This window comes from Biomphalaria glabrata, chromosome 6, assembly GCF_947242115.1.
Source record: "Biomphalaria glabrata chromosome 6, xgBioGlab47.1, whole genome shotgun sequence".
In the NCBI taxonomy this organism is placed as follows: domain Eukaryota; kingdom Metazoa; phylum Mollusca; class Gastropoda; family Planorbidae; genus Biomphalaria; species Biomphalaria glabrata.
The window spans coordinates 29,729,805-29,751,233 of NC_074716.1; the positions used below are offsets into that span (position 1 = coordinate 29,729,805).

At 31.9% G+C, this 21,429-nt stretch overlaps 1 protein-coding gene across 9 annotated transcripts in view; it reads right to left on the minus strand.

Moving 5' to 3' along the window:
* Positions 1 to 1,591: 1,591 nt before the first annotated feature.
* The window catches only part of LOC106077585 (methyltransferase-like protein 25B), a 29,616-nt gene continuing 9,778 nt past the window's right edge, over positions 1,592 to 21,429 (minus strand). For all 9 annotated transcript variants that reach the window (XM_013238354.2, XM_056033137.1, XM_056033136.1 and 6 more), the window contains 11 exons: positions 20,755 to 20,904; positions 18,556 to 18,633; positions 17,370 to 17,594; positions 15,199 to 15,304; positions 12,242 to 12,373; positions 11,354 to 11,536; positions 8,841 to 8,961; positions 8,586 to 8,668; positions 6,623 to 6,715; positions 5,705 to 5,787; positions 1,592 to 3,257 (listed from right to left, as the gene is read on the minus strand). In XM_013238354.2, coding sequence (XP_013093808.2) covers positions 3,096 to 3,257; positions 5,705 to 5,787; positions 6,623 to 6,715; positions 8,586 to 8,668; positions 8,841 to 8,961; positions 11,354 to 11,536; positions 12,242 to 12,373; positions 15,199 to 15,304; positions 17,370 to 17,594; positions 18,556 to 18,633; positions 20,755 to 20,883 — 1,395 coding nt within the window. In that variant the 5' untranslated portion in view covers positions 20,884 to 20,904 and the 3' untranslated portion in view covers positions 1,592 to 3,095. The remainder of the gene's footprint in view (positions 3,258 to 5,704; positions 5,788 to 6,622; positions 6,716 to 8,585; positions 8,669 to 8,840; positions 8,962 to 11,353; positions 11,537 to 12,241; positions 12,374 to 15,198; positions 15,305 to 17,369; positions 17,595 to 18,555; positions 18,634 to 20,754; positions 20,905 to 21,429) is intronic.

Below are 21,429 nucleotides of genomic sequence, written 5' to 3' on the forward strand. Positions count from 1 at the left end.
CTCCTTCTCTTCCTAATGTTGACATCCTTCTCAGTCTAGTTTATCACAGTGCGTACCTTTTAGCTTTGATGACGGTGCGCAAGGCAGAGTTATAACAATATAAACCATTTGTTATTGATCTTCTGTCCTGAAGCGTCCCTAAATTTAGAGATTTTACTAATCAAATGTGAATATTTGTTTGTTAAAAATTTCACTGCTCTATTTGTTCTAGTTTTTTTTTTTATAGATATTTTCTTGAGTTGAGGGTTCCCCAACAGACGATGCATAATCTGATAATGGCCTCCATAAGGTTAATTTATGTTCCTGTTTATTTTATAAAACATTCTTTTCATTTACCTCAATACTTTGTTTGGTCTTTCATAATTTGATTAATATGAGAATTCAATATCTTTTCATTTCCTATTACACCTAGATATTTAGAGTGTAACTGGTTTACCATGAATATAAAGTAGTTTCTATTAGTTTTATTTCTTTGTTACTCTTAATAACTAGCATTTTTCTGGATGGAAAGATTTGCTCCAATTTGATTCCCATTTCTGTAATTCTAATGCATTTTGTAAAAGGTTGGTTTTTTTTTTTTTAGTTATATACCTGCACCTTTTTCAATGTGGGGGGAAACAATTCTGACTTTTCTTGTATTTTAACATTTATTATTAATTTATTAGTAGTTAAAAGTTAGGCGATCCATCACTGAGTACAAACACCTATTTTTCCTGTATACATATACATATATATATATCATGTTTATATATTATGCAATCGACTTCATTTTCAAAAAGTAAGAACCTTAAAGACCTGGTTCCCATAATAATCTTTCGTTGCCACATATTCTATCCTATGGCAAAAAGAGAAAAAAAAAGGTACAACAAACCCTTCCATCCAAACTGTATTCCATAGTCTACTATTGAGAAGTCAAAGTGGACATGAAGTGAAGCAGCTGACTAATAAACTACAAGTACTGATGCATCATTAGGATATCCCAGGATGTTCCATCTCTAACAAGAGTTTTAAATTGTTTTTATTAACAAAAAATGAACACCTTTAGTCATTATATTGGACCTGTATCTGCCTCATAGACTACTAAGAAATTCCTTGCAATTTGTTTGGGCTGGGGTTGATAAAGAAAACAAATAAGACTGCTATGTTGATATTTAAATGTCATTTACAATTTTTTTTTATCACACATTGTATACAAGGGTACTAGTTGAAATTTGAATCCTCAGTGGTGTATAGCCAGTTATAGATTGCAGTGCTATCAATTTGGATCACATAGGCCTATTTATTCGTGAAATAAATTTAGTGTAAAAAAATATAACATTAAAGTTTCCTTTTCAAACCTTGCCCTGTAGGGCAGATGATGTCAAGCTCATCTATTTCTATGGCCAAAGGTTAACAAGGGTGTCATGTGGCCAGCACAACAACCAACCACCTTTTACCTTTCCCAAGTAATGTAAAGTACCCATTACATGGACGTCCTAAGAAGTCAGAATCTCAGTGTTCACAGAGAATACAACCTGAGATTCCTGGATGTGGAAGCCAAGTGCTTTACCTTGATTTAGCCCCATACAGAAAGAACAACAATAAAAATTAATACTTTTGTCTATTTTAATAACTGTTCAGCTATACCTCAAACTGCACATAAAAGTTCTATAAAAGATAACATGCTTAAATGTCACAATCTGTATTGTAGTCAACAATATTTTTGTTTATGAATAAAATTGAAGGAAAAAACATTAGAACATGTCAGTATTAAAAACTCCATTTTTTTTCCCGGCCCCCTTTTAGTTTTGTATGGCCTGTCTGTCTGTCCTGTTTAGATCTTAGAAACTAAAAGAGAAAATGAAAATCGGACATCATGATATTTTAGATCATTCAAAGTTCTGATGCAACTGCTACTTAATTCTTTTCTGAAAGTGAAAAATCTAATTTTTAAAATCAATTATGCAAGCAGTTTTTTCATAAAATACACCATTTTTACAACTATTCACTATTAATAGTAACAAACACTGGAGGCCTTTTAGTAAGGGAGATACCAATTTACCATTTTTTAAAACACATTTATGCAAATGGTTTTAAATTTTTGATAAAAAAATATTATTTTTTACAATTGTATTGCTAAGTTATGTAAGTTCTGTCATACTAAATACTATAATTACAAACAAAAAATGTTAACTTTTTTTAAAGAGAAAAAATCTATTTGCTATGCAAATAAATTGGACATAATTTAAAACAACAAATAGATTCTAATAAAAATAAAATCAAACAGATACAAACGCCTGCACCCAGCTAGGTCTATAAAAACAAAACAACTAAAACAGTACAAAATTCTTGACTTCTCTATGCACACAAGTTTTGAAAACATATAATTTCAATCTCCTCTGTTTGGTTTAATTTCAGATGTCAAAATTCTAGAAAATCTTGGGGACTCAAGTCCTGACATGAGATGAGTTGTGTTCGCTTATGCTTCAAGGCAGCATGGAAACCTTCTACCAGATAGTCCTTCCACCCTACAGGTCCAAAATAGAGAGCTATACAATTTAAAAAAAAATAAATCCATCTCTATTGAAATAAATCCTAAGAAGACATGTATTTTGACATATAAATATTTAGGATTTCTAGGCAATAATTTAATATTTGAAAAAAAAACAACAAATTTTCCAAACTTGAAAACCTTAAAAGTATTTTCTATCTCTGGATGTGGTCTTGTCTGGGGCAGAGGCCACCAACTGCTTCCTCCAGGTGTCTTGGTTCTAGGGGAGCTTCTCCAACTGTCATATGTTTAACCCGGCTGCATCCAATTATCAATGCCATGTATTTCAGGGTTGGGCCCTCTTACTCTCTCCAAGCGGTTCAAGGTGAGGGCTAGTCTTGGGCTGTTGGATGGAGGTGTGACTTAATCCATAGCAAGCATCTCCTCTGGGCTGCTCCTTTGTTCTTTGCCACAGTTCCTCATTAGTGATCATGTCTGACCAGTAGACCATAATAATCTTCCTGAGGCAGTTTTTGAAGAAAAATTGGATTTTTAGCATGGTGGTGATGGTGGGTTAGGGTTAGAGTGTTGTAGAGCCTGCATTAAATTAGTTTTAGCTGTCATTTCAAACAGATTTGTAAGACACAAGAGCTAAATTTCTTGGAGATATTTGGTCGTCAAAGAGTGGAATGACTTTAGAATTCTGATAGCCTGATTCCAACAACCAAATCAATCTGTCTTGGTATATTAGAGTCTCTACAACAGGCTGGACAATCACCTGGAGACACTGGGGAAAAAAAAAAGTTTTGCAGATATATTTATTTATTACACAAAACTAATCAAAACATTCATTTGAAATTTTCAAGAATTTGCTACATTGCTAAACAAGAAAATCCTCAATGGACAACACCACTCAGACATTGAGAATATATTATTACTTTTCTTTATATACCAAATACAAGCAAAAAAACTTTGTTTGTTTCATAGCAGTGAGTACAAACTTTACTTGCAGGATCATAAAATCAAGGGTAAGATGACTTGGATATAAATCACATCATAATCTTGTTAAAAAATTAAAATGAGTCATATATTTCCTGTAGGTATAGATATAACACATATATGCACCTTGGGAACAAACTTAGGTAGCATTGCTCCAAAGTATGTTTGTGTTATTAATGTGTTACTGGATGACTGCCTGGTCGTGCGGTTTGTGCGATGGACTGTCGCTCAGATTTATCGATGGTCTCACGTCGGGTTCAAACCCAGTCCGCTCCCATCCCCCGTCGCCCTGCGGGAGGTTTGGACTAGGAAGTAAACTATCTTCAACTCTGAAGGAACATCAGAAACATGTAAAACATTTTACAAACATTTTAATGGCTCATTGTTTAGTGATCAAACTAATATCATTACAGGGGGCTAAGATCATTATTCTGGCAATCATTCCCTTTATATACAGTTAAGCACAATATTTTATAAACCCTTTGTTTCTATTAGGGTAGCACAGGATATGGTCAGATATTAAAGTATGATATCTGGCAAGATCTAGATACTTGCATGTCTTTTGAATATATTGTGTTACTGAATATTTTGGAAAACTTCTATACCCTATTACTGATAGATTAAATAAAATGTAACAGTATTTATTAACAGATAGGCCTATCACAAACAAATCTGTGTAATGCATGAGTATGTGTGTGTATATACGAGGCCACCAACTGCAAAGAGGGTGTGAGGGATGGTCCATGTGGAATATATAAATGTGGGAATCTAAAGCATTGTAGGTTAATATATAGTGTTTTACATAAATCATTAGGGGTAAAAAAAAATTATTTACAGCAGTACATCCTATTTACAGCTTCAACCCTAGCATATTTCAATTAAAGTCTGTCGGCAGATTATTGAGATCTAGGTCTAGATCAACAGTTGGATGGATCTAAGAGCAATAGGAAAACCAAATCTAGGAGAAAAAAAATCATCCACACCCTCCCTAACCAAAAAGTAAATGACTGTGTGTCTGACTGGTTTTTTAAAAACCTGGTTGCTAGTGTCCCAATACATTATTCTGCTGTAGGAGTTAACTGTAAAAGACACACTGTACTGCAGTAGAAGCTATTGGGTCAACACTCAAGCAAATTTCTTTTCTTTGGTTACTCGATCTAAATATAGAATTCTGGATTAATTTCTTTAATGAGATTTTAATCTTTACTGTAAGGTTTTCCGTTATATAATACACCAAAATAATTAAAAAAGGAAAGTAGCCTTTTTTTTTTGAAAGGTTATAATTAAAGGCAAAAATACACGTTTTATTTTATTGTACAAGAACATATGTAAGCAACATCTTCCTTATTACTGATTGTATAGAGTAGAAAGATTAGCTAGAGTCTAGACCAAACAAACCATATACAAAAATTATCAAAAGTTCTCAAAGTTTAATTAGTTTTAGTTTAGCTTGAATATATATATATAAAACTACTTTATTTTTAGTTATTATTTAGGTATATTTTAATATTTTAAATTTAGCTCAGTTTCCATCACTAATGAAATATAGTTATATACTCGTACTTTGCGAAACAAAAGGTCACACTAGTAGGGATGTGTCATGCCACCTAATTGAGATTTATCTCCAAGTAAGCAAAATCAGTTTATTCCTAAGATGAGACCTCTAGACATTGTGAACATAATGTCTTAATGTGGTCACCTGTCTACCTATAAAATCAATGTGATGGAATAAACAAGTAAGGGTGAGGGTAGATAGACCCACACTCCTAGACAGTGTACTTTTTACTATCAGGCTAACTATCCTGCAGTGATAACTGGCCATAGCCCAACATGATCAGACAGTGAAAAACATCAGGATATTCAACTGGAGTTAGGCTCCACTGCAAACCAAGTTTTATCAATTCTCTTGTATCTGCTCTTCTGGAAACATTGAGCTGGAAATTTCATACTTCTCCACTTGCTCTAAGTAGAAGAGAAACCAAAACAAAAGCTCATCCAGTATTTGTTTTTAAGTTTCAGACAATGTTTCAGAAATGAAGATTATTCTATTGTAGCCCAAACCATCTGTAGGACGATAGAGCATGTCATCAGGCTGGGTTTGAACTCAGGATTATTGTGACAACAAATCTAGATTCCATCCACCTTTTCATTGTTATATTGTATGTACCAAATTTTAATTTTGTATTGCAGGAAGTGATGTAAAATTTAAACAAGGAAACTTATTTGTAGACTTACTGTAAAAAACTCTATCAAATTTATTTCTTGTTCATATTTTGCATATAACTCATACAACTTGTCTTTGTAGAAAGTAGATTTTTCTGAAAAAAAAAAATGATATTAAAAAAAGACACATGAATGTTAATGGAAAACTTCTGACATACATAATACTTTTCTTATCTGGTTGTGTGCTATGCACTCCTCTTTGAGCCCTGACTACTGTCCTGCAGGCAGTTTTAGCTGGGACATAAAATTTTCATTTCTAAAGGAATGTCTTAAAATTTAGGCATATAAATATAACTAAATATAAATAAAGTACCCCTTTTAAACCTTACAATCTATATGCTTTTAAGGGAACATTTGAGGTTATCATGTGGCCAGCACAAAAACCGACAACTTTACTTTCACAAACTAATGCCAAGAAGCCAATTAAGTTGGGAGACTCAAAGTGATCCTAAAAGATCCTGAAGTTCATAATTCCAGCCATAACAGAGATTACATATAAATCAAGTGCTAAAATTATTTTTATAGTACAAGCAATTTCCTTTTTGGGTAAATAAATTACAGTACAGTAATGTTTATATTTGATTATTGGCATTACAAATTTTCAGACTGTACCAAAATACATCAAACTATTGATTACTACTGTATGTAAAATTTGAAGTGAAAGGGAAATTTTCTCATGTTGTTAAGAAAAAGTGTTTTAAAAGATGCAGGTACAGTCAATCTACATGTACAGAATAATGTAGGAACCAATACAAAAAGAATAAAAAGTGTAAAATAGTGTATAACTACATGGGGAGGGTTTATAAAGGCTTGAAATGGTGTATAAATACTAAATATGGCATCTCTACTTCATGAATTTTCACTTATTGCGGGTAGTTCTGGAATGTAACAACCTCAATAAGTAAGAGAACACTGTATCTTCTGACTCACCATCAGTATGAAAAAATGAGTCACTAAATGCAGATAATGATGTGAAATCACATTTTCGTACTCTCTTTCTGATTTCTGGAAAATCAGCGCCAACTAAAAATAAATAATATAAAATGGTTCTTTAATGACAATTAAGAGAACTAGTAATGGACTAGGAGGGGGGTTTCATAGGGAAATCATAATTCTAAAATCCAAAGGAGCCAAATATAAACAATACAAACAAGAAATTTATTCTAAAAGCCATTTTTTAAATAACTTAAGCTTTACATTTGTAGCAACATTTTGATGGAAATAATTAGGATTAAAAGTATGGAGCTGACCTTTGCTAAATATGTCTTAGTTCAACATTAAATAAGACTTAGTATCATATTTAAGTAACAATAATATTATTTACAAGTTAAAGAACATCTAAGGTATACTTAAAAAAATAAAGGTAAAATACTCCACTATTGTGAACAATGGCCTTGCATTTACTACAAACTAAGGGTTAAGTCATATTTATCCATTGTGTTTCATTTTAATCACAATTCCTTAAATTACTCTTGACAAAAGTTCATGTTAGAAAATGATTGTTCTCGTCAATTGACTTAATTTGATCATATGAGATGGAAATATTATTCCAGGTGTTAAAAAAAAATATCTTTCCTCTCCAGATCTTTCAAAGCAGACCAATAGTGAAGTAAACATATTCACAATTATTTTTTCTCTAAGAGGTCTAAATCGGCACAAAGACAATGGAATTTTGAAGATTAAAAAATTGTTTGAATCCAGTAACTGCATTCCAAAGCTGCCAATACCAATATTAAAGATTTCTCTTACCATGGCATTCAAAGAATCTTTAACAAAGGCTAACCTTGCTTTTCTGTTAGAACCTGCTGCCTTCAAATTTCATAGTGTTGTTCCAAAATAGCAATGTCCATAGTATAATTATTTTCTCAACAATATCTCAATAGGAATAGAAACTGGATTTTGTTTCCCTTTCAAAACCTTTGCCAAAACATGAAAATTTGTTTTCAAACAAAATTAATTCTTTAAACAAATTGTTTTCTTTCCTTGTCACTTATAATGAAGCTGATTAACTAGAAGTAACATCCACCATGAAATTAAATTTTTGGATCCACAGATCATTAATTAACTCTGCAAAATTAACATTTTTTCAAGAACAAATGTTTTTCTTACAGTAATCAGTTAAGCAAAAATGGATAACCAATGAACTTTGTTATGCAGAAGAAGATCTGCTTACCCAAATCAGAAATTATTTAAATTGGTGACGATAAAGAACTTTTTTAGCTACCTTGGAGATGATAATCTTAATCACCAATTCCATTTGTTAATTTCTGCACATAGTGCTTCCTGAAGAATAATGAATAAACATCCCCTAATAATTTTTTAAAATAGTGAAAAACATTTTTTGAACCTGTCATACTTTTTGCTCCATCTGTTGAAATTGAGACAATTTTTCTAATGGAAATTGATACCCACAAGAATTAAAAGCACTTCTCCATGTACAGTTTCACCCTGGTTGCTTGACCAACTGAATAATGGTAAAACAAAGTTAAAACACATTGTGCATCTATGTACCAATGATGCCTTGTTTGTTGAATTGCACAGGAATTATATGAAGATAATGATACATGCTAGCTAGCCCTGCTACTTTTGTTGTCTCTCAGTTTTTGGCCACTGGCTTATATCACATCACACAGAAAGGTTTGAACTATAAGTCTATTTTGTGTTGTCTTCATAGCTAACCAAGGCCTGGAGGCTCAAATATTCTTTGTTTTCAATGTGCTCCTCATAAATGAGTTATTTCAAATAGATCTAGATCTTTATTTTGAAGTGCATCTTTGAATCTGGCTTAATGGTTGATATTCATATAAGTGTTAGATCCTTTTTTACAATAGTCTTCTGAAATAGTTATAAAAATTAAAATCCTTCTTAATTTACCATTTAACCTTTCGCTCACCTGCCATCTCTAGAAGTGCTCTGAATGCTACATGTTTCATGTGGTCTTTGTGGTCCTCAACACTTTGTTCTCTCCAACTAGCCCTGACAGTCAAATATTGGATGTTATTTTATGAATATTAGAACTATATACTAGTTTATAAACAAAAAAAAAAGACATGTTAAAAAAACAACAACTGAAGGGGAAGAAAAAGATATTATTATAGAAAAGCCTTAGATTTAAAATATCAACATTTGTATGCATTTGTGGACATACCTAGTCTGTTGTGCCCCTAGCCTAAGGGTACAAGGAGAGATTTGCCAGGAAGGGTTTTGTTTTTGGACATTAGACAGCTGTGTCTTCACTGTTGAACTCAAAGGAAACTTTGAAAATGATCCTGTTTTTTTTTTAAATAGAAAATTTATTTCATGACTTTTCAAAGCACAGTAACACTTGTTATATTAAACTTCTTGAAACCTACTCAATTATTATAATGAAATCATGGGATATATGAAAAAAACAACTAGATTACTTATCAATGTGATTATAGTTGGAATCCAGACTCAGCATGAAAAACTCCCAGATATCCCCTCACCTCACTGGTCCACAAAAGAGATTGGACCCTAGCACAAAGAGTGTGCTATAAGCATGAAAGTTGTGCTTTATAAAAGCAATTTAAAAACAAAAAGGTTAAAAACCCATAAGGCCAGACTCACATTAACATAATACTTATGATAAAACTTTACACAAAATATATTCAGCTAGGTTGTCACATAACTGATAAAATGTCAAGGTCAACAGCAAAACAAAAATTAGTTTTGCTACTTATATTCTTCTGATAGCTTTTATTAGAACTAAAAATAGCCCATAGAAACTAAAAGTAAACAAAGATCTTTCAATTGCACATTCTGGTTCATTCCAGGCTATTTGTGAAATAAAAGGTACAAATAAAATGGAAAACAAAATGCCTTGACGGTCCATAAGTTTTGTGTTCATTCTATTGTGTAGATATATTTTTTAATTACTTTATATTTTGTATTCAAACTTAGAATATTATGTGTGTTCATTTAATTTGTTATTCCAATTTGTGAAATTAAGGTATACAATTTCTAAAAAAAAAAAGAATTTTTATTTTATTACAAATTTACTATTCTCAAACTAAGCTTAGATGTTGTTACTAGACTTAAAAATTTAGAAATACAGAATAAGATTAACCTCACAATTTCAGTATAACATAGATCTAAGCACCAAAAATTGAAATGTAATTGCTTAAAATTAATAGTCAATCAAAACTAATTAAATCTCAGATATTACTGAATTGTGTTAAACATATTTGTAAATTAAATAAAGGCTTGATCTAAATGACTTTAAACATAATGAATTATAGGACTGACCTTTTCAAAATAATTTTATATTTATAATTCAAACAATCAGTTGAAAGGATTGAACTGAATCAGATGATAGAGACATCCATCTCTTTGATACTGCTGAACATTTCATGACATGTTAATTTGCAGCACACAACAACAAAACCCCAATAGTTCATACAGTTCAATGATTCCCTCAACAATTCAATTAGTCAATCAATAGTAGGATTCAATTTAAATGATTTTTTTTTTTAAATTAGATCTTTGCTGTCAAGTTCACCTACTTCTGTGGCCAATAGTTAATGACAGTGTTGCATGGTCAGCTCAACTGCTTTAATTCACCACCACTTACTAGTGTGTAGTATGTACCATAATGATGTATTCTTTATTTGAGAGAGGCAATGTTTAGTATTTAAGTTGCTACTGTCTTTCAATCCTTGCACACATTTGTTTGTAACTACTTACAAGTACACAGACAGTGTTGAAATTAAGTTCATTAGACTTTAATGTGAGCATGGTGGATGAATAGTAAAGTGCTTGGCTTCAGAATCAGGTTCAAATCTTGTTGAAGACTGGGATTTTGAATTTCAGGATTTTTTAGGGGGTCTGAGACTTCCCAACTCTAATGGTTACCTGACATTAGTTGGGGAAAGTAAAGGCAATTGTTTACTGTGCTGACCAAATGACACCCTCAATTAACATTTGGTCAGATTGTCAGACCTCATCTGCTCTACAGATTGCAAGATCTAAAAGGGGTATTAACTTTTTTTTAAAGACTTTAATGCCTTCAAACTGCAAATTGCAGAAAATGAATATAATCCAACATTGAATAAGATCACATACGTAAAGTAAGTAAATATCCATAAAACTAGAAAGCTTGACTTGTCTATTAGTCACAGCGAACTTCAGTTTCCTCTAATTAAAGTTACAATAAACTGAACAATATACCATAAACAATATTATGCCTAAAATTCTTTTTATAGTCTCCCATAAAGACTTGTAGGTAACTATCTTTATTTTTTTAGCATTCCTTCAAATATTCCATATTTTTTTCTTTTAGCAATTAAATTGTTGATCAAAATGTAACTTGCTGTTGTAAATTTCACATGGAATGTTAAAGAGAAACAGGGCTATGAACAAGTTTTGTATTTTACTGTATGAAATATTTGCTCTTATAATGTACTCTTATTTGTAATGCATCAATTAACAAAATTTCCTCAAGAATAATAAAGATTATTACTATTATTATTATGCACTTTGTTTTCTCTTTGTCAAAATTCAGTGAAAAGGGAAACATGTCCACAAAAAAAATGTGTCCAATATTGTTGAACAAGTTAACAGAGAAATAATTATTTAACTATTTGACTATCTTTCCAAATCCTGAGAATAACACTTTGAATGTCAACACTGCCCATTGCCTACCTGATGAATACATCATTTTGTGGTAACAACAGGAGATGCAACATAAAGACCTGACACAGGTGACAGTATGAAAGAAAGACATCATGGCAGGAGTCAGATCACCACAGCAATGTAAACCTATCAAACAAACTTTTGGTCTGGGTGCCTCATTACAGGATGCATCATGCTGGGATTTATGCTTTCCTGCCAATATCAGAAGTTACATTTCTATGAATATATGTATTATGTAATATATGTATTATGTTATATAAGTACTATTTAATATATGTATTATGTAAAATATGTATTGTGTAATATATGTATTATGTAACATATGTTTATGTCAATTTAAATAGGTTATCAGTTTGTCTAAAACTTAATACAAACTGGTCTCTTAAACTCATAAACTTCAAGTATGAAAATTGGCTAGATCATAAAAACTGGCTAGATCATAAAAACTGGTTTAAGCATAAAAAACTGGTTAGATCATAATATGAGTCAAACTTAAACCAAATCAAAAAAAATCTTTCACAGGCAACTTTTAATGCTGTATTGCTTAATTTCAAATGATCATAATTTAAATTTATATAAAGAAACTTAATTTCATGCAGTTTATATCCAACTAACCAGATTTTGTTTAAAAACCTTCCATGAATAATATCAGGGTGAGATCTATGTAATATATTTCATTTTATTTTTATTTTTAATCCAAAGTCTGAATAAAATTTATAATAATCCTTATACAGTATTATTTTCTTTGCTAATTTCTCAAAGATATCAATTTTTAAATATTCTTTTCAAAAGATGGTTTGATATTAAATAAAATAATCAATATTACTATTTTACTAATAAGTTGATAGATAACAGATAAATGCAGTCACTACTGTTCTCAAAGAGACTATGAATCACCTGTAACAGCATGTTCACATCCCCTAAGAATTGTTGGTGCCAGCTGTGCTATCATCTCCTCAAATCTCTGTGCACATTCTACGTCACTGGTGATGTTAAACTTCATGCTCTTCAAACAATGACAGCTGAGACCTGGAATAGCAACATTTAATAAAACATCAAACATATGTTTACAAAGTTTAGGTGTTTGTTTGTTTGTGTTAAATATTTTACATGTTTGAAATGTTCCTTCAGAAATGAAGATAATCTACTTCCTAGTCCAAACCTTCCGAATGACTATGGGGGACGGTAGAGGGCGGGGTATGAAACCAGGGCTGTTGAGACGACAGCGCGCATACTGCAATACAAGGCACTCATCCTGGTTTGATTACCATACATGGCTACGATAGCTAAGGTTAACTTATTTATTCTAAGAAGCAAAATGGTCAGAAAAACCTTGTTACAAATCATTTGGGAGAGAGTAATGAAACATTTGTCTGCTGATTTGAAGAATATGAGTGGGAATAATTTATGAAATATCATAATATGGTCAGAGCACTCAGGCACAAAAACTTTTCAGGAACATTTGTAAGGGAGGTGATAGGTGCTTAACACTAAAATAATTTAATCAAATAACACAGGCAAAAGGCCAACAATACAAAGTTGTTGATGCTGATAAATGATGTCAAAATACTTTAATACTTAATGAAGGGAACCGCCAAATGTTGTATTATCTACTTCAGTGACTAATACCAACCTTATTCTAGGGCTGCCAAAAGTCTTCTGTTTACTTCCTAAGATCCTAAGTTTGTTTTTTTAGCGGCCCCCAAAAGGGGAAAAGACACTATTAGTTTTATGCGAAATGTCTGTCCGTCCGTCCCCTTTAGATCTCGTAAACTAGAAAAGATATTCAAAATCCGACATCACAATATTTTAGACCATTCAAAGTTCTGATGCAACGGCTACTTTTTTTTTTTCTGAAAGCGAAAAATCTAATTTTTAAAATCAAGTTATGCAAGCAGTTTTTTAAAGAGAAAAAGCTAATTAGTATGCATTATAAGTTAGACCTAATTTAAAATGAATAGTAATCTTATAAATTTCATTTTTCTAAACATTTTTTTTATTGCGGAAATTATTATTATTATTTTTTTTTTGAGGATTCGAATAAGAGATTGAGCCTTTTCAAAACAATTTTATCAATTATAAGACATCAGTTAGGCCAGGGGAGGCGCGGTGGGTGAGCGGTAAAGCGCTTGGCTTCTGAACCGGGGGTCCCGGGCTCGAATCCTGGTGAAGACTGGGATTTTCAACTTTGGAATCTTTAGGCGCCTCTGAGTCCACTCAGCTCTAATGGGTACCTGACATTAGTTGGGGAAAAGTATAGGCGGTTGGTCGTTGTGCTGGCTACATGACACCCTCGCTAACCGTAGGCCACAAAAACAGATGAGCTTTACATCATCTGCCCTTTAGACCACAAGGTCTAAAAGGGGAACTAGTTAGGCCAGGTTCACATCTAACTTACACCTATCTTTTGATCTGCGGGACCGTTGGGGCACTACACAAGATCTGTTAACCTTCTTTCTCCATTCTTATCTCTCAATTGTCTTTAATTTCATTTGGATGTTCTTTCTGAAAATATTGAAGCATGCCTGGGTGGACCTCTTCGGGGGCCGATTTTGAGTTTCCATACAAACTGTCTTTTGTAACCTTGTTATTTTTTGTTTTATTGTCACTAAAACTTTCCCTATTTATGAAACAATAAACTTTTCTTGCCAAATTCCTAAGTGTACCATGACAAGGTAAGATGTTCTGGTTACTACTTTTAGGAGATGAGTTAAATTCTGAATTTGTATTCCCTTAAGCAATGACACTAAATACACTAAGTTTAGAAGGTAAGTTTTTAATATAGTTACATCTAGCCAGAGGAAGGCATTTTCAAATCTAAAAGTTTTTTTAATTTAAATTTTCTGTCAAAACATGGTAGTAAAACGTGGTCAACAACAAACACCCTATTAAGCCAAACAAGGTGCTACAAAAGAAGGGAACTGATTTCAATAGTGTAAGAGGTGTTGAGAAGAATAGAGCTGGTGCAAGCAGGGGTCTCTCCCTGTACCAAGACTGGAGAACCCTGAAAAACACTGCTAACTTCCTGGACCATGCTGCAAGGACTAGTTTCAGTATGGGGTCTTAAAGTGTGGAAATGTACTATTTGGACAGTCTTATAAATTCTTGGGTTTCAAGACGAAAGTTTGCAAGCCAATTATTTCAAATGTGTTATGGAAGTCAATAAGCTTTTCTACTTGCTTCTATGGGCAACATAATGATTATAGTAAAAAAATTGTTTAGAAATATCTTTAAAAGTCCTCCCCCCCCCTCCCAAATTCTTTTCTCTTATTAGTATAACAGCATATTCAGCTAATTGAATCTATTGTTTATTAATTAAAAAACTAGCAATAAATTGCTGACTCCCAGGATTACAACCTGTGTCGGTCTATTAATCCACAATCAATTTCTGTTTGTTTATTGTCATACATACATCTTTTAAAAAGGTTGGTAAGAGCATTCTATTTTCAAACTGTCAGATGTATGCCAAAGGTTCCCAAATCATGTTGGGCCCCATCATTGGTTTGTAGCAAGTAAACATAAGCCTATGGAAATCAAATTATTTTTTCTAACGTTATTTTTTAAATAACATTTTAGGGAAAAATAATTAAATCTGCTATAAGATTGCTTTATAAAGCTTGAGAAAAGTCTTCCAACAATGTGCAAAAGATCAATTTAATGAGATAAAATTGTATGTACTATTTTGTTCATTATGTACTTAAAATGTCATCTTCAACTCTAATTCTTATTATATATCCATCATATATCCTCAGTTCAAACGAATAAAACTCACAATTAGCAAACTAAGAATGGGACTACCAAAAGGTATCACTTCTACCACACCATTCTGCCCCTCCTTACCCTCCAAAGCTTACCTTGCTTAGATGCTCTTCTCTCTGCAGATGAAATATGGCATTCGTTGACCTCTAGGCCAATCACACTGTGTCCATATTGCTGATGTAAAATGTGATCCAGATAGCCCTAAAACACACAGAAAAAAAAATTAATTTATGTATGTTAAGTATATTAGTCTTTATACATATGGAATTATAACTATTTAATAGACCTGCACTGCTTGTTGGCCGATCACATGCAATAATGTCATAGACTGTACTTCTTGCTTTTTGTATCCAGTCCACTTGCTATCGTATATATCTGAAAGGATTGTTTGAACCTTTTCCTATTTTTTGTTATGTTGCCATTTAATTCCAGCGGTTGTGGCGGGTGGAGTCGGTCCACCATGTACTAGGTACACTAAAACAACAACAGTCTCAATTAACACATTGATTTTATTCGTCTTCTATTCGTCTGCTTTACTCCTGTTCACTCAACCATGTACAATGAAGGTCAACTGGTCATTTCATACACAGGCACACACGCTATCCAACCATTGGCCTGCATTTTAAAACTTCCCTAAAATACTTTCAGTCTGTAAATTTTAGTATCTGTTCTCTTTCCCCCACTACCCTGGTTGTTTTTTTGATGGACTAAATATATTTGTTTACAGACATGACTCATAAAATTAATTAATTTAAATAAAAGTGGATAATACCTAACACCTACTTGAACTCTTTTTTTTCAGACACATTATATGTTCATTTTATTATGTAATTAAAAAAACCATATCTATGTCAAGAATGTGGGTTAGTGTTCAAACATATTTTGTATTTGAAGAACAATATTTATATTCGTCCATTAGATGTTGGAATTAAGCTTGCTGTGTAACTTTTTGTGCCACTTAGCAATGTCTAAACTGCGGCGCAAAAATGTTCTGGAAACACAGTTTGTAAATTGAGACTTGAATACTTTAATTAAATAAACTCAATGAATGTCATTGTTTCTCTGAATCGCAGTATTTAATTTCTTCTTCTTCTTCATCATTCTCATTGTTATGTTAGAGTGTTCATATGACTAGACCAATACTTGAGATGAACTGCGCAGTCGTTTCCAAATCAGGGAGCTCTTCATATAGTTTTCTTTCTATTGGGGTGATTTGGGGCCAATGTCTTATAAGGGCCTCTTGGTAAAGAGAGCAGTTTTGGAGGACGTGGAGGACGTGGTTGGCATTCTCTGGTCATACTCCACAGGGGCAGATTTCACTGGTATTTAATTAAATGTAATAGTTTCCAATATAGCCAACTAGCTCTGAATCTATTCTTGTCCTACTCTATAAAGTTTCTAAAATCAGTCTCATTTTGAATAGCTCTAGAAGCACATAATATGTCCTAGGGAATCCTGTGCTTTGCACTCTTGCCAGAACTACGAGAACACAGGAGTAAATGACATGTTACTAGTTAACATTTTTACTGTTAACCAAGTTACATTGGCTAGTGACACTTAGCAATTACTGGTGCTCATTATTAGGATCAGATAACCTTTGCTAAATCAGACTACATGGTCAATCAAATCTTAAGAGGAGATGAGCCATTAAGTATTGATTCAGGGACATTTGTAACTTGACCCATTTCTAACATTTAAGTCTACATGGCATTCATTTACTAAAAAAAGTTGTTTCATGTAAAAGTGTGTTTTTTCTTAATAGTGTACATTTATTAATATTGGTTTGGAAAAAATAAAAGAATATATTTATATTTCTCTGAACGTGGTCAACTAGGGAAACTTCTGGAACAGACACAAAATAGAGCAGTGAGATTCATAACAAACGAATATTCACATTTGACTAGAGTAACACCTTTAGTAAAATCACTAAACTTAGAAAGCCTTCAGGACAGAAGGCTCAAAAGTAAAGTAGCAATCATACATAAAACACTGAACCATAATCTTCAAATACAAAAACAAAATTTAATAAAATACTCTGAAAGACACAAAGATAAAGGCACATTCCCATATGCTAGGACAAATTTGTACAAAATTTGTAATATGCATGACTAAATGCATGACGCGTAGGATGTAATCATCTTCTTTTTTGAAGTAATGTCTGTATTATATAAGATAAGATAAGATAAATAAAAAATGGTGATTGTGATGACGAAAAAAAAACCCATTATATTAAACAGCCTGATTCAAACTAGTCTTAATAACCTACCAGTCCAGAGCCTACATCGACAATGAGGTTGCAGTCTGCTTCAAGCATAATGTCATTAACAAATGGAGCCATTCTGGACACTTCATGAAGTTTCTTTGGATTCATTCCACTTGCCTTGAAAGCATCAATATTTATTTCAGTTATTTCTGATGGTGGTGTTCGATCCATTGACAATGTCGTAGCAGTCTGAAGAAATTCAAGTAAACTTGTTGGCAAGCCTGTGTGCTGGAAAATCAAAATTACACTTTAGTTAAAATTTTTAAAAAATATTCTTTTATTATCTTGGCACCACTAATTTTAAAGATTTTGAAACTTTTAATTAATTTTATCTTTTAATTTTAACATCAACCACACTTCCACTTTTGTGATGTGAGAGCATGAAAAATTTAAATAGTAACTTGTTTTTGTTGTAAGTTGTAAGTCTCGAGCGTTTCTTCAGACTTGAAAATTATTACATCCTAGCCCAAACCTCTTACAGGATGTCAAGGAATGATAGTGAACAGGGTTCAAACTTTAGACCATCATGATCACAGTCTGAAGCACATAAAAAATAACCAGAAAGTCATTCTTAATAGTAGAAAAAGATTATGAGTGTAAACAGAAAGGCTGAAAATTGCTATCCCAAGGACTATGTGCATATATGTTTCAAAGTGTGAACATTTATCCACGTGAGAAATTTAACTAACATCATTAATATAAAATATCAACTTTATAGAAAGAAAATAATCAAATATTAATTGTTTGTCAATCTTTTAAGATGAGAACACTTTTGTTTTATTCCAGATGCATTTCTGTCAGCACATTTGTAGGCCCTATATTGTATCATTCTCTGTGGTGCTCCTATATTTTTCTCTTGTTACTTGTTTTGTTATGCTCAATTAACACAGGTACCTGGAACTTCTGCCTTTTTTTTCTTCTGTAAACCAATAGATGGTACTATCCATATTATATCTTTCGTGAACCAATTTTTACGAATGATTGTTAAGTTAAGCATAAAAAAAAAATATTTAAAAATGTGGTATTTTTAAGAATGATTAAGTTAAACATTTAAAAAAACTTAAATAATGTGGTATATTTAGGAATGATTGTTAAGTTAAACATTAAAAAACCCTTTAAAAATGTGGTAATCTGTTCAGAAAAAAAATAGAATGAATTAAATATAATAAATCTTTTTACTTTTACTTACTTTAGAAAATGTTTTCAATCCTGCATATGGTAATTGATTGAACTCCTCATTAGAAAGATGTTGAAGATGACAGAGCCACTAAAAAACATTAAATAAATGTAGTTTTGTTATTTTTTTTAAGGGCAGTAGTATTTACAAATGAAAAGAAAATGAAAAGAAAAAAGGCGAATGTATTATGAACTATACAAAATTCAAGATTTTTTCAACTCTTGCTTATTGAAAACAATTTTACATTGGTTCGTTGGCTGGAATAAAATTATTTTTATTAAATTCTAATTTATTTTAAAGGTTTTGATTTTGAATATAGGTGAATTTGACAAAAAATGCTGACAAGAATTAAAACTATCAACATAATGTGGTGTAATACAAATATTTAAATTTTAGGTATTTTAAAATGTTCTATAGAAAAATCTGCTGCCGAGGACAGATGCAGAAGGCGAAAAGAAAATCTTAATCGAACGCTGGCGTTTATGCTTGCCCTAGATGTCACAAAATATGTAGGTCACAGCTGGGGCTGCATAACCACAGGAAATACTGCATTCCTCATTAAATTTTTAGACTCAAAGACAAGCCTTATTATTATTATTATAGAAAAATCCAATATTTTCTGTTACATTTAAATCTTGAAAACTAAAAAACACGATTTCACTATCACTTTGTGATTGAGAAAGGCATAATGGTTACTTTTAGTGTTCTAAAAGTGTACAATTTCTTTGTAAAATAAATAATGTATTTTATATTCAACTACATGTTTACTACATTTAAAATAAGAGTACATACATTTTTTTATGTTGCATAGCTTTTCTTAATAACAAAATACATTATTTAAAAAAAAAAATTATTTCAATGTACATCATCATGATTGAAAACATATACTTTTTTGTTTTAAAATTAGTATATTTTATGTCATTTCATATAATAATAATAAGGATTGTCATCGTGTTCAAATTAAGGAGGAGTGCAGTATTGCAGATGGCTATGAATTTGTAGATGTGCTATGATAGCACAGAATTCTGAGATGGCTGTGAACAACAGATAGTCATAGCTTCAGAGTTTCCATCCTCAGGCTGACTGCTTACCATTTAAGTTGATAGATACTCAATTTTCTCCAACAAATTTAATAAATAATAATACAGATCTCATTTTGTTTGATTTGAGGTCACTAACTAGAATGCAACTTGCATGTGAGTTGTGTGTAATGTTATAGTTAAATATGATTAAGCCATATTTCCAAGTTAACTAGAATTTTTAGGTGTAATCTAAAGTCACTTTGTCATCTTTTTTATTAATAAAGAGTTTTATGACTGTGAGACCTGGTTGCTATATAAGAAGCATCTAAGACTCCTTGAAAGCTTCCATCAAAGATGGCTGCACTCCATATGAGAATAGGATGACAAGACTTCATGGCAAATAACAAAGTTCTTCCCAAAGACCGCGCAGAATAAAAAAAGAGAACTGAAATTGACCCTCGGTGGACAAAAGCATTGTCTGTGTCAGATGTGACAAAATATGCAGGTCCCAACTGGGTCTGCATTGTAATACTGCACACTCATCCTTAATTTTCAGACTTTAAGACAATGCCTTATTATGATTGAGATAAGCATGACAAAAATGGGAAAAAAATAATGTGTTTTGTATTTGTCATTCAAACTTAACAATGATTGTAAAACGGAGGAGTGGATAACAACACATTTTCAATATTGTTATAAATATCTATTTTCACTAGCATTATTATTTCCTTAATTTAATAAATGAAGGATTTTTTTGGTTACACTTATTGTGCACAATGTAATGTTTTTTCCAGTACTTTTCAAAGAAAGAATTTGAGCTTCTCAAAAACTCGCTCCCATGGGCAGTTGATGATGATGGATTTATGCACCTTAAAAGAGATACCCTTTATATTTCTAGACTGTTTTCACTATTTTATTTGTTTCATTGGAATGGGAACAAATTACTCTAGCAAGTGGGGCATTCATCCATCAATAAGTATTATGGGCCTGATTCTCGCAGACATTGATATTCATACATATCAATGTCTTCATTACATAAATCCTTCATCATTATCATCAAACTCTATTTGAATGAAGGACAGAGAGGCTCAAATCCTCTATTGCAAAAGCACAAGACAGATGTTGTGCATAAACCACTAAAAAGCACAATAATTTAATAATAAAAACACTTATGGTGGGTGGCACTTACCTCAGTAGGTAGATTTGTTAAAACTCTTTTCTTAAGAAGTTCTGTAACTTGGGTATTATGAATCCAATTGTACTTAATTAAAAAATGCAAAGTACGTGCTATATTTATTTTAAAAGAGGTTTCTTCCATTGCAAGCTTTCAATTATATATCTGAAAAAGAAAAAAAAAATTACTTCCGGGCTGGGCTGTACAGTATTTCTTTTTGTAAAAGGTTTAACACTACAAAGATAATGAATTAGGCACTTAGGGTAACTCTGCAATTGCCAACACTAATGAAGTTATGCCATAGTTAAATCCCACACCACTTAATCCCCTGGTATAAAAAATAATGAACAATTTGATCTATCATTGTTATGTTTTAAGTTTAAATTATATTAACACATTAGGAAAGTACAGACACCTGGTAGACAAAGACTTATTCTGCATCAGATATGACAAAATATGCAGGTCAAAACTGGCTTAGTGTGATTATGTGAAATATTGCACTCTTTCTAAATCTTCAGATTCAAAAATATTATATTTACATACTAACTTAATTTAATAGTGTTAATGTAACTATTCTCAATCTGTGGTTTGCAACCGCTTTGAGGTTAGAAAGAAAAGGATCGCCTTATACATATTTTCATTTCTTTGTAATTTGTTTATAACCAGAAATGTATTCTACACAAAATATAA